The following is a 14,955-nucleotide window of genomic DNA, read 5'->3' as shown; positions in this document are numbered from 1 at the left end:
CCACGAAAAAACTCTATTGGCTTAGCTGGGATTTGAACCTACATCTGCCAATCAGATATGCTACCAGTTATATGTAACACCCAGCCGACTGAAGCACATCTGATTGTCAATTGGGAGATTCAGGTTCGAATCCAAGCTAAGCCAAATGATTTGTTCATGGTATATTGCACCGTGCTTGTAACTGCGTGCAAAGTCAATTGTTTAATGCAGTGCTTTAAATAGGGAAGAGATGAAAGAAAGAATTTCACCATGGGAGCAAATACAATGCAAAAATAATGGAAGAGGAGAGTGAAATAGAAAAGGATGACAAAGGAGTCTACGTCTTTAGATTGGAATTGGACACAGCAGTAATTAGAGATCTGCAAAGGAAAAATATGTACTTCAGGAATAAATGATATCCCTGCAGAGCCAATAACAAATGCAGAAGTGAAGACTTTAACCCAGCTCTTCAAAACAATCTGAGAAATGTACTCAACAGGAGTTAATAAATTGTATTTATTCCAGGGCGTGATTAAACGTACATGGGCAAGTCAGAAAAGTATACAAAATCTAACAAAAATAATACTTATTATTAAGATAGCAAAAATTCATTCACAGAGTGAAAGGCATCCAATAGTTAATATTTTTTAAAGTTTGCATAAAACCTGGGGAGACTCTTAGCACCTTTAATATCAGCAGTTAAATGATTATATAACTTGCATCTCATGCATGATGACCCTTTAGCGCACAAGGAGAGACTGTGAGCCACAATTCTGAAGTCAAATCTACTTCCTGGTGTCATGCATGTGGACATTACTGTTCATAGTCAGACCCAAGGATGAGTACTGCTATTTCACATATGTAATCATGTTGTTAATAATAGGGATGAGTAGATTCCACTTTTCTTTCAATTCTGATTCTTTCCAATCAATTCTTATTCATACTAACAGGTGGGATAATTTGTACGTGGCATTGCTGTTATTAACATTTTAAGAATTGAATGGAATAAAATAACAAAGACAATTAAGCGGCCCAAAAAGAATACTTATTAAAAATAGTGAATTAGTATTATATTCTCAGCTTAAATGAAACAGTAGACTCTTATCTGTTTCAGACATAAATTGCTACCTTAATAATGCACAGAGCACTATGGGTCCGATGTGTGGTGGCCTTCATCCCCCAATCTTATACTTTATACTCAAAATCTTCTTGGAATCAGAATTGACAATCAACATCTGGAACTGACTCATCTCTAGTAAATATTAATATGTACTGGAAAAAGTTAAATTCCCAATTCTTTGAAAAAACACTCTACAACTTGCACTATAATTTTTTACACCAGCTAAAATCCTTATTTCCCATTTTGAGACTCTAAATATTGTAAAGGAACCACTAGCACATTCCCAGTCACTAACACATGGTCACTGAATATATTAGCATAGTACATACATGTGCAAAACGGTAAAAAGACAGAAATAAGAAGGATCCTCTGTAACACGTAACGTCCAGGTGCTACAGGAGACAGGTACTAAGACACCAATATTTCATCCCAAGTTTCATTGTAACAAACACCCAAGAATTTGGAAGAAGAGGAGGTTAAGAGTGATTTGCATCCTAATCTTATCTCAAAAAAGGAGATAGCAAGATTTTCTTCTGATACGGGTGGAAGAGCATACAGAAAGACTTCTTGTTGTTTAGAAACATTTTGTTCTCAAGCAGCCATACTGTTTACTTAAGCCTGAGCTACCGCAGACAAATCCTAATCACAGGAGATTAAGTGGTGCACACAAATTGACTCCTTCCATTCAGATAAGATCTCAGCCAATCATTGGCCATGCCAGAAATGCAGTTTCTCCAACAGAATTGAATGATCAACACTATAAAATGCCTTCCTTTAGACATAGAAGATTCCACAAACAAGCTCATGTTTATCTAATCCATGGAGGATCTGATCAGCAATTTACAGATATTTGTTTCCTTACTTTTCCCACGCTAAGAACCATGCGGAGATAAGAGAAACTGTTACACTTTGCAGTAAAAGATGAAAGTCTGCACAAAATCCCTATTCCCAAGAAGAAGATAGCAGGGAAGTGTGAAGATTTTAGGCTTTATGGCACATAATAGAAGATACGGACAAGGAGAATAGGATGGAAAGCAGGAGTTTCTGAATAAATACCAGTTCATATTCAGGATGAACAGGGCTACGGGAGAGAAATGTCAGTCCTTTGGCTGCTCATCGGGAAGAGAAGAACAAACCAACGTTCATCGCATTTATGGACTTAGAGAAGACCTTTTACATGGTGTATTGGGATTGTTCCCTGTCTGCATAAAATCCAAGCAGCTGCTTTGAAATCAGCAATCACCTGTCAAGAAGCAAGAATAAGCAAATAAGTCTTACAAGAATGTGCACTTCTCAGCAATCAGGCCTCACTTTTAACCTCTGATTTCCAGCTTCTGCCGCATCACCAATGTCTTTGCTCACTTTCAGTTTCGCATTCCAATCCCTATCTTTCCCTTTCTCTGAATTTACATCAATTCATCATTGCATGAAAAAAATACACAAGAGGAATAAAACAAACAATTTGCTACAAATATTTTATTGTGCTAATGACTACAAGTAAATGGTTGAGATTCCACCTTGAAAAAGGCATTACTTATTTCATTTGTACATTCAGAGAGCTGTTCATGCAAATATAGAGGTAACATATCATTACATATTTTCGGCAGGGTAAATTTGCATTACAGCGAGCAGCCTAAATCTCCTCACAACACACACAAACACAACAATGAAACAATATTCATTCGTCAAATGCACAGTCATGGTCTCAAAGGTATACCATGTACATACATACATATATCCTCATTTCCAAGCACACTTTTTTCTTAAGCAGTGTCCCACAAGAGGGTGTTCGGCATACATGAAGATGTAACCCCTGTTTGGCCTCATTTGACAGACTCTAGTACATCACCCAACTCAAATTATCATTTCTTTCACTGCTGTCATAGGAAAATGGCAGAATATTGTTTTAAAATCACAATGCACGTACAGTAGTATACATTTCCTCTTAATTCTCATCAGTCACACATTATTTGTGCTAATGTTTTTGAAATTATTTTCTTTTCTCCTAAATTCCTTGCCCAAAAAATAATGCCAACACCCTGAATGGGAGTGCGTGAAACTGTATGGAAATTAATCACAAAAGCAAGATAAAATGTTCCCAAATTACATCTATCACAATGCCCACAACAAAATACACACTTCAAAAACTCAAACCACTTTCCACCTTTATAAAATATATAAATAAAATAACAAAATTTACAAAATAAGGTTTCAATAAAAATACTGATAGACAAAGGGAGGCTCAACAAAGACAAGTTCATAGTAACAAAAAAGAAAGGACTTGGAACATTCATATTATGGCAGTCAACACCTGCATCACTTAATACATAATATTTGATATGCTTAAAATAGTAACAATGCCATCATGGGAGCCCTATAACGTAGGACTCGATCACCTCAATCGCAGATCAGTCTGAATCTCAGAGGGATTGGTAGAGCATTCTGAGGAATATCAATATTCCAAAAATGCCTGTGAGAGCATACGAGAAATCCATGCTGCGATCACAGTGACTCCTGCAATTAACAAAGGTTGCAATGAGCATAGGTTCCATTATAAAATTAAAAATGGCCCACTCTAATGGAATATACCATTAAACCTCTTCACAACAGACCTCAGCACAAAAAAAAAACACTTTGGCAGAGCAAAAACAAATTTCCCCCAATTAACTATGCATGTAGTTAGTAAGAGGACAATGGGGTGGTTTCCTATTATTTTTCTATTGCCAAAATCGAAATATTATTACTCCTGGAGTACGTGTTTCAGGCTTTTAGATTTTTAAATGACGATATCTATTTTTCGCGATTCAATGAAAAGTGAAAATTTTCAAGCGCGCAAAAACGCGGCAGCTAAGTATGGATGCTGGGGAAACTCAGTGTGACGTCGTTCTGGTTCCCGCTGCCGCAAATGAGGTGACCTTGGGGCGAGGCTTTGAGCGCTGATACAACACAGGATGCTAGTACGTAGCAGAGTACCCTGCTAGCTGGTAGTGCTTAGCTTAAATAAGGATTATTAATACCTTATCAAATGAAGAAAACTTTCCAACCTTAGCCAGTTTTAATAGGTGATTATTAAGACATGTTTCCCTGAGCTCTGTGCCTCATGCATGCAATGGTAACCTCAGACGATGTATAACTCCTATCTTCTCGTATAGAAACTAGGCCCCTGTGACGTCACGTGGAGTGGCATCGCATGGGTGCCAATCTGGCCTTTTACAAATGAGGTTAAAATTGACCATTACCATTCATCTAAACCAGTATTTCTAAAACCAAATAATTTGTAAATTATGAATACTCTAATGGTGGGTAACGGATCGCAATCAATGCCTTCCATTTTCTTTGATGAAGGAAACTACCCTATTGTTACATACACACATGCATTTTCACTCTCCATGTAGCCAACCTTTTCACGACAAAGAGTTTGAGGGTTCTAGGTGAACCCTTCGAAGGATACAACGCATCGGGGCCGGGAACCAAGCCAGTGGCTTATATGCCCGATCACCCGGGGAGGGGCTGGAGAGGAAGGAAAAAGGATAGAGGCGCCGCCGCGATGGCAGCCCGTCGACGCCTCTGGGAAGGGATAGGTACGGAAGGGAGGGGACGAGGGAAAAACACCCCAACGCTATAGAAGTGAAGAGGGCCCTACTAATTAGCAAAACCAAGCGTGAGCTATTAATGTTCTACCGATCCTAGTGGATTTTCCTATGAGGAAGAAAAATCCATCGATCGAATCGGTAGATCCTTTTCACGACAATCATTTACATAGAGCAAAAGATTATTTGTCTCTTTAGAATATAATTGTAAGATTCTGTAACTGATAATACCAATTTAGACATGTGCCATTATAGTGCATGGTGAAAATTGCCACAGTGGCGACAGAAATACATATATAATGCTAATTTACAACACATGTCAGCATTTGAATAACTTTTAGAGGGGGAATTTAACCAAGAAATCCCTTCCCTTTGTTGGTAGTTGTTGCGGTGTCACTTAATTTATCGCACTGAAGTTCAATTAAAAATGTAAACAATAGCTCTAGTGAGTCAGAGTAGAGGTCCAGACGTCACCTCAAATTTGAATTTTGGGCATTCGGAAAAGTGTATGAGGATAGCCATGAACAAACAAACACCACAAGCCACAAGTTTTTAACACCCAACCTTCAACGCTGTAATCAATTCCAGTCATATTTAATCATTTGGGCATGCCAAGCACCGATGGGAGCTTTTTGCATGTGCCCATATGGGAACGTTACGTATTTTAAGTGTAGAGTAAGTAAAGGATAGAGATACTAAAGGCTAGTTAAGGAGATGAAATGAGTGTAACACCATTCATGGAAATATTGAATATACTTGATGGAAGAACTTTGTATTTTCCAAAGAAGAAATTTATTGTAGCTAGCAAGATACATTTTTAATTCAGGGTCATTTACAGCTTATTTAAACAAGCAACAGGGGTCATTTTGGCCGAGAGGATATAGTGCAGTGAGTTAAGGATAGAATGGGTCCCAATATCACAAGTCTTAGGCAACAAAAATCTTTAAATAAAAATTTATTCGAGCATCTATGAATTTCCCAGATCAGTACAAAATGGCCACAATAGGTATAAAAGAGTAAGCCATCATTGCATGAGTGTTCACCTCCAAGCACCCGCCAATGGTTATTTTAAAGGGAAGTGAGGACGACGTGATTGACCAATCCATTAATCTACCGTCTTAGAATGAATTTAAATGGAAGAAAATAACCAAACTGAGGGCCATAAAAAATGATACACTTCGTTAACAGGACAAAAGAACCAAATGCTTACATAATACTACGGCTAGCGAAGGATTTCTTTAAGACCTTAACACCAGACCATATGGTCTAATATAAGTCAGCTTCTTAAAAAACAAGTCAACTGTATGAATATTTCCTTAATACATACCAATACTCACTGATTACCTAACTCTAGTGCAAATAAATTCAATATACGCTGAAACCTCAAGCTAACCGATAATTACCTGTAATTAGACGGTGAAAAAGGCGTCGGAGGGTTGACTCCTGGGATATTACTGTCTTTGTAGAGAACAGCCCATGAAAATCCAACAAATGCGGTAGAAAACAAAGTTGGAACTAAAATCCACTGCAAACGACACACCAGACCCCAAGCGAGGTGGAAGATATTCGCTATTAATTGGTAAAATGAATACGATACATCGATATCCAGCTCCACGGAACTTTTGTATACGTAAAATATCCCCATACCTGGATATAAAAAGGAAAACTTTAAGTTGAATAATCACACATATATGCAAACTAAAAACTTGAATAACTCACCATAATCACTCAAATATTTTAAAACAATTACGGCAGAAGAAAGGCATAGAAGTATAAGCCATAATCTACTGCCTGGTTTTAATTCTTCATCGAAAATGGCTTGTTCTCGGCAATCACTTTTGTCACTGTATGGCTTGCGTATGACGACACGTTTCAATCGTTCTTTTATCTTCACTAAGAATTCCATATTGAAAATGAAATAATCCTAAAATCTGGATTTAAACCAATAACTGATGCCAATCACACAACGAGTAAGTCTTGGCATTAAATAGAAATGACGCGTTAGACATTGCACAAAAATTCCACATCCACTGTCATGTACTCACTGTAAACAAACCGGGGTATCGAAGTCGAAAACTTCGATTATGCCTTTCGATGTTCCTAGGATCGATATAAATCGCAACCATCACCGAAGAAATGGACTTCAAAAAGGGACTCCCATTACACAAAGTATCACGCAAGCACCCTATCAATGATTAATCGTTATGAGATAGTTAATTGTGAAAATTTCCAATTTCAGCGATAGCCCATTAAGGAAAGATACTTTGGACCAGCAAGATTTCGCTCTTGAGTTCGTGCAAACATCACTGTGCCGCAAACGCGTATGCTATCCTTCCGATCCGTGATGGCTAACTACGTGCATGAGTCACGTTTCGGTTCTAAAATAGTATCAGTCCACTCTCTTCGTCACGAAACTTGCTCGCCTCTTTCAACGTAACTCGTGATACATTCACAACCCTCCTTCCGGGAGAGGAAGATTTTAAAGTACTTTTCGGGCCACTTAAATATTGCACTTAATATATATTAGAAAGAAAATATAGTAACACTTGAATTTTATAAAAGTGTTATTCATTACGCAATAATTTAAAAATTATTTTATTTCAACTCCTACGAAGAATGTGTGAATATAATGAAAGTAAGGTGCTAATTTCCATAGGCGGATCCAGGGGGGGGGGGGGCACGTGCCCCCCCCCCCCAGACCCTCAAAAATACGCAAGATTTTTAATACGGTCCCATTATCATTGCGTTCGTTTTGTATTACGAGGTATCCTTGTGCCCCACCCAGAACAAAATCCTGGATACGGCCTTGCTTGTGCCCCTCCCAGAAAAAATCCTGGATCCGCCCCTGCTTATTTCTATATATCTAACTAGAATTTACAACAATCCTCACGATCTTAAATTTTACGTCTTCTGAACTATTCTACCATTCTGAATGAAAGGGCCTCACGGAGTGATTCCATTGGCGACCCTAGAAAAAAAGCAATACAGTGACCTTGTAGAATGGGAAGGGATAAGACCCAGGTATACGGGACCATAGATCTTTCATATAAGATATATATATAGAAGATAAATATATAATATATATTTATCTGTATAAAAGATCTATGCAGTGGCGGCTGGTGGTAATTTATCTAGGGTGTGCATTAGAGGAGATATAGGATGATTTAAGTATGTTAATCCTAATCCATGAGCGTCATATTTCGTCGTAATAGAATACATAGCAAGCAAAACATATCACTGGTACACTCTACCCTTAAAATTGCATGAACAGAAATAATGTTAGCATGTATGAAAATAATTATTCTCAACACACCACAAGTGACGGTAGTTGAAATTCATTCTCTTTTCCTTACACCCTACGAGGAAGTAGTGTAGAAAACGGCTATACAGATGGCTCTGTAGACGGTCTAGGATCCTGGGCGCAGGTAGTGTAGGTGGCGGCTACACCACTACACTACCTGCTAGTCAGTCACCAAAAACATGTGCGTGCGCATTCGCATGGTTTTGAGCGTTTTGAGCGTTTTGAGTCTGTTCCCATCGCCCCTTTGGACAGCACATACCCCCCCGCTTACCTCGTCCCGCCAGAGCTCCCTCAAGCGATCGCACAGACCGAAAATGCGCCCGGCATGGTGCCACGGGATCGCACACTTGTAGAGCGGTGAATTCGAAAAGGAGATAGCTGTAGCGTTCGGAGGCTCATGTTTCTTGCATATGCAGACAGTACTTTTATCCTTCGCGTTGCAAAGGAATAGTTTTCTTTTATAATTTATTCATCTTTGGGTGTGCACTTGCTAACATGCGTATACGCACGCGCCGCCACTGGATCTATGTACGGGACAGCCCCCGCTCCCTCCAGACCTCCATACACAAATTAAACAAAGGAGTTGCATCCCGTCACCAGCTCAGCGTCCAGCTTGTGACCTGTTTTTGCTTTTGATGTTTCTACACATGGTTTCTATGAACTTTGGGACATAATACAATCACACTACCACTTTTGTAACCTAAGAACCGCAAAATTTTTGCCGCTATACCCGAGCGTCGCAATATTTGTTGACGATATAAACGGGTTTTCGTACAACATAAAATGTTCAATTTTGGCTGGTCCGTATAAAATGTGACGTTAAACCCGAGTTGACGTTACAGCCGATGCCGTTATAACCAAGTTCCACTGTATATTGATACAGGAAGGTATTTTTCTGTCATTCCGTCTATCGATTTCTAATGTAAGTTCTAACAACACGTATCTCAACAACAAATGACAACTTTTCAGGAGAGCAAAAAAACGATTCACTTTTATGATTGTATATAATCTTAACTGAAATTTAAAACCAAAACTACGTAAAAATGAAAACGAAGCATGCATTTGCAAACAAAGAGTTGTTTTTTTGCTTGAATTTAATTGTTCATTAACAGTATTAAATAACTCAGAGCGGCAGAATTTTGTGATAGGTACCTGCTGTTAGAACTTGGCTATCGATGTGCTCCGTTATTATTGCACCCATACACTAATAAATGAGGTATCATTTTAAACGTTGAATCAGCGGCTCCCGGCGAAAAATACAATCTCATTCTCAAATTTCACTATTTACTCATTAATTTGAGGGTTCTTGACATGGAACTTATATACCCGTATATACAAGGACCATGGTTCTTGAATTTGACTTTTCGGTTTTTCCATGTCGATTACTCTTTCGAGGAATAATGAATCCACATATTTTTTTATTCTAAACTTCAAAAATAAGCCTGTAAGAAACCCTGTTAAATCCATAACTAAACCAAAGAAACGTAACATGATCGGGCAAAAATATTGAGAAAAAAATTTGATTGAAGCGCGAAAATTTCTTCTCGCGATGGCATTGTCTTGCATATGTGTTTAACCAGTTAAAAAAAACTTTCTTAAACTTTGCATGTGACTTGATTATTTTTTTATTACGATAAAAGTAATCGTAGCTCAAGAAATTTTTTGCGACCCCCCTTGTGTTTTTCTGTATCCGCCACTGAGTAATACAAAAATCTTTAAAGGGATCTTCATTTATATAGTTTCCAAAAAGATCTATATGAAAAATCCTCTTTCAATTATCATGAAAACACGATCAACTTCACCCATTGGCTCACAAATTTCACTAGGGATTGTTCATGCCATCATTTTTCGTCAATAGGATGTGTGGACTCACATTGACTTCTAAAGGCCATTACACACGGTGAATGATCATACGGATGCGAGGTTTCGATCGGCAGAGCCGATCCTTTGAGGAGCGTAATTGTCTTCCTTGTTATGCTGTCAGTGCCGATCGAAACCGTCAAGAACCTGAGGCCACAAGCACCGGCTCCTCCGAGGCTCTATGGATTGCCGAAAATCCATAAACACGGAGCACCTTTGAGGCCTATTGTAAGTGCCATTGGATCACCCACCTATGACCTAGCGAGACATCTCGTCGGCATCCTCTCTCCATACATGGGACTATGTGAACATCACATCAAGAATTCCGCGGAGTTTGTGCAAACACTAAGTGAAATCCATGTGGAAAAAACAGACCTACTAGTTAGCCTAGACGTAGTGTCACTTTTTACCCGTGTTCCTTTGACTGACACTCTATGTCTCTTGGAACGCAAGTTTGAACCCGACACAGTGAAATTATTTCACCACGTTTTAACTTCCACCTACTTCCAATTCAACGGTGAATTCTTTGAGCAGGCTGAGGGAGTTGCCATGGGGTCCCCTCTATCCCCCGCCGTCGCCAATTTCGTCATGGAGGATTTCGAAGAGAAGGCCTTAAACTCAGCTCCGCTACGCCCGAAGTATTTCTACCGGTACGTTGACGATACCTTCATAGTGTGGCCACACGGGAGGGACAACCTTGACCAGTTCTTGGAGCACATGAACAGCCGGCATCCCAACATCACCTTCACCATGGAACTAGAGAAGGATGGCCGGCTACCGTTCCTGGATATTCTCATCCAACGGAAGAGCAATGGAACTCTTGGCCACAGCGTTTATCGGAAACCGACAAGTACCAACTTGTACTTGAATGGAGGCAGTCACCATCATCCTTCGCAGCGCTCAGCTGTACTGACAACCCTGTTTCATAGAGCCATATCCATCTCTGACCAAAACAGTTTACCCTCGGAGTTGGCACATCTGAAGAAAACCTTTGCACAAAATGGTTACAGTGGACACCAAATTTCCATGGCCCTTAAAAGGACCTCCGAACCACGGGATAAGCGCCATATAGAGGACAAGGAAAAGCCGGTTGCAAGAGCGTGCCTGCCTTATGTCTCATCAGTTTCGGGGAAGATTTCGAGGATACTCAGGAGGCACAACATCGAGACCATCCACAAGCCTCCCATGAAATTGAAGGAATAGCTGGTACGAGCGAAGGACCCAGCCGGTCTCAAGATTCCTGGTGTCTACCGTGTCCCCTGCGAGTGCGGTGAGGCATACATTGGAGAAACTGGCCGCACCATTGAAACCAGGCTTAAAGAACATAAGCGGCATCTGAGGCTTGGTCAGCTAGAAAAATCTGCCATTGCTGAGCATAGTGTCGAACACGCCCATAAAATTCAATTTGAAAAAACAGAGATACTTTGTCATGCCAAAAGTTTTTGGGACCGTCTCACCAAAGAAGCCATCGAAATTAAACTGGAGAGGAAGAACTTTAATCGCGATTCAGGGTATTCCCTTAGCAGCACTTGGAAACCCGTTCTGAAAAAACTGACCGAATACAGGGAAAGGACGATACGACGGACAGACCAATCCGGAGTCAACCCCACCAGGCGGGAAACTACCAGCCAATCCCGAGGAACCTGACCGGAGGAGGGCAGCATATAAGCAGGCCCATTCCCGCATCACAGCATCCAGTATCCCTGATGATGAGCGCCGAGTCGGAGCTCGAAACGTCGGCCATTATGAAGCCTTTAACCCGGTGGGAAACCCGAGAGAAGTTTACTGTATTCATAATATACAAATTATTTCGTTTTAGAAATACCGGTTTAGACGAATGGCAATGGTCCATTTTTATCCTCATCTGAAAAGGGCCAGATTGGCGCCCATGCGATGCCACTCCACGTGACGTCACAGGGACCTAGTTTCTATACGAGAAGATAGGAGTTATACGTCGTCTGAGGTTAACAATACATGCATGAGGCGCAGAGCTCAGGGAAACATGTCTTAATAATCACTTATTAAAACTGGCGAAGGTCGGAAAGTTTTCTTCATTTTATAAGGTATTAATTATCCTTATTTAAGCCAAGCGCTACCAGGCAGCAGGGTACTCAGCTACCCGCTAGCAGCCTGCGTCGTATCAGCGCTCAACTCGCCTCAAGGTCACCTCACAAGCGGCTGCGGGAACCAGAAATCCGTCACAGGGAGAGATTTCCCGACATATATTCATACTTCCGCGTCGCGTTTTCGCGCGCTAGAAAATTTTCACTTTTCATTCAATAGGGTTGTTCAAGCCTATCAGAACGGTCTAAAAAAACGAATGTATATCACTTCTGATGTAATTTCATTTCGATTGGGATGAATGACAGATGCGTTGAAAAAGTAATGATGGAATTATTAGCAATCAAAATTCGAACAATTTTAAACGCCGCCAAAAACGGTCGGCCATCTTGAAATAGAGGTGATGACGACACAAGCCTGTACGGCTGGCCTGTACCCTCGATCGCTCGATGCCAAGCTGAGTACTCTGCATGCCGACTGGACATTTGCCAAGGTTTTTCCTTATTTTGAAATGGCCTATGTTGTGCATGAAACTTCAGGATGGATCAAGGCGACATGAAATCCATTCTTCAAGTTAGGCAGGCAACGTATGTAGCGTTGACAGGAATTGAAAGTTTTGTATAGCTGCATTTGCTAGGAAACTACGTGCAGTGAACTTTCATTGTGCCTCTAGTGCAAGTGAACACAATTTGTGCCCTTAATGTACCCTTAAGTGAATGATTGCATATAGACGATGAAGTAAAGAGTGAAGTGAGTTGTGAATGTAACTGCTTCGACGAAATTATTTATTTCTTCCATGCTAGTTCAATCAACCCTATACATTTCGATCTAAGGTATCTAACTATTGCCTAGGGGATATGTTTCATATTTGATCTAGTTGTGCTTTAGGGATATATCGAACGCATATTAATTTTCAATCGTTTGTTCGCTTCTAAGTTCCGTTTGATTTTATTACCTATTCATTTTGGGCATTCACGAGTGTTTACATTTCACGAATTTCGTTGCGCTCTTGTTTGTTTTTGTTTTGGTCATATTTTTGTTACGGTAAGAGTAATAGTGAAATTCGAAGTTTTTTGATGTTACAATAACCGGTTTAGCTATTTGTTTCAGCCTATTCATTTCATTGTCCTCGAAATGTCAATGTGAAATAACGTAAACTGATTCTAGGTCGTTACCCAGCCAGCACAGATTTGAACTTATCCTTGGAGAAATCAGATATTGTGGGGATAAGCTTATCCTCCATGTGTAATATCCCTTTTTTCCACGATTTCAAGCGTTTGGGGAGGGGATGTCATGGTACCATATTGCCAAAATTGGCCGCATAGCAGCGCTGAAGTCCTCCATTACCGTTAAAGCCATTATAGTGGCTTCGTGTTTACATTTTTGGTGTTGTGTATAGTGGTGTTTGTGAGTAAAAATCGTTGATTATTTTGTGAATACAATAATAGTTAAAGTGATAATGCGACCTAAGCATCATTTTTGTGTGCCTGAGTTCGATGTAGGCTACGACGGTACGTACAGTTGTGGCGACACATCAAAACATCCCGTATTGTCGTGGATATTAATGAAGGAATCATCGACAGTGCTGTGATTTGTTAACAAATGCGAGGTATTAGTGATCGTAATTGCCAAATTCTTGGGTATAACGGTAATGGATTTCGAATTTGTGCTTTTAGAAACCATACGTAAGGTAATTCACCAGTCTCCTCTATAATGTGATGTAAGGAATTGAACAGTAAGATTTATGGTTTACCGATGAAGGTATAAGGACTGCTCCGTGTTCTAGTGTATTGTATATCGTTTCAAGATGAATCATTCTTTAAATATATCGTTTTTAGAGCAATAATTTTTTTATTTTCCACCTTCTTCTAACGGATTTTTTGGTATGTTCCTAAACTTGCACGAATGTGTAACATAGTGAAAAAAAACCTCATTGTGGAGACTAATGCGGTATTGGCTTTCGATGGTGAATGATTCAGTGCATTATATTTCATCGTGTATGTTATTATACAGTATTGTATTGCAGTATCCCATGTAGCATCAAATATCTCAGAGGCATCTCACGAGATATGATCTCATAGGCATACAGACCTCATAGACAGAGTGGTCATATATGCCTCGTGAGATGTCTCTGGCATATTTGATGCTATAAGGGATACCATAATATAATAAAATACAATGATGAAAAGTAATGCATTGAATCTTTCCTCATCGAAAGCCAATTTATGTTATTACGGTTATTACATTATTTTCACGTAGTTCTCATGAATCTCGCGTGGCAGCGCAGCGATCGTACGCGAAACAGCTGCCACCTAGCGGCAATTATACGGCGTAAGGATAGGCATATCTCCAAAAATGCGGAAGTGCATCTCCGATTTATCCCAAAAAACGGCGTGGATTATTCATACTTTATCTCTGCTTTCAGATAGGTTTCGTCACGGTATATATGTATAATATCCTCGTATTTAGGGATAAGGCAAAATCTGTGCTAGTTGGGTAGTGATAAGTGAGGTGTGGAGAATCTTTCGAACTTCAAGGAGTGCAAATTCTTTTAGCGTGTGCAGAGTGATTGGAAAACCGATTATCATGTTTTATTAGTGTTTTATATTTATTGTGAGTCAAGTTTTTCATTGAATCAGTTGATTCGGAATATACTGATTATATGTATCAAAAAGACAACTCGTGAAATGTGTACGTTGTAGTGCTATTATGATATGATGAGCAATAAATATGTACAAGTAAGGGTAATTTTGCTTATCATTACTCTTATTAAAGGATAAATTTGGATTTTCTTTGAACACTGATCTGGTGGCAGACTCTGGAGATCTTGAAAAAAAGTGGAATAACCCTGCTGAGCCACTTAAACAACACTGCAGTAGGGCATCTACAGGCTTGTGACGTCACACATCAATTCAAGATGGAAGTAGGGCTTTTTGGCGTAACGTAAAATTTGTCACTGTTTAAAGCCTTCTCTAAACATGTACAATGAAGAAAATAGCATAATATTATTGTCATTGCTCCTTCTGAAGCACGATCTTTCGATT

At 39.6% G+C, this 14,955-nt stretch overlaps 2 protein-coding genes across 2 annotated transcripts; one reads left to right on the top strand and one right to left on the bottom strand.

Annotated features, from left to right (window-relative positions):
* Positions 1 to 2,560: 2,560 nt before the first annotated feature.
* LOC124155351 lies at positions 2,561 to 7,042 on the bottom strand. Its single transcript, XM_046529093.1, has 3 exons — positions 6,409 to 7,042; positions 6,093 to 6,336; positions 2,561 to 3,613 (listed from the first exon to the last, which is right to left on the bottom strand). The coding sequence occupies exons 1-3, from the start codon at positions 6,593 to 6,595 to the stop codon at positions 3,520 to 3,522; spliced, it is 525 nt and encodes a 174-aa protein (XP_046385049.1). The 5' UTR covers positions 6,596 to 7,042; the 3' UTR covers positions 2,561 to 3,519.
* Positions 7,043 to 9,964: 2,922 nt separating this feature from the next.
* LOC124156656 lies at positions 9,965 to 11,053 on the top strand. Its single transcript, XM_046531316.1, has one exon. It carries the CDS (start codon positions 9,965 to 9,967, stop codon positions 11,051 to 11,053), a length of 1,089 nt encoding a protein of 362 aa, XP_046387272.1.
* Positions 11,054 to 14,955: the final 3,902 nt, after the last annotated feature.

The sequence above is a fragment of the Ischnura elegans genome, chromosome 3 (assembly GCF_921293095.1).
Source record: "Ischnura elegans chromosome 3, ioIscEleg1.1, whole genome shotgun sequence".
Classification (NCBI taxonomy): Eukaryota; Metazoa; Arthropoda; class Insecta; order Odonata; family Coenagrionidae; genus Ischnura; species Ischnura elegans.
The sequence above is the reverse complement of the archived record's forward strand: the minus strand, read 5'-3'. Positions and strand labels throughout refer to the sequence as shown.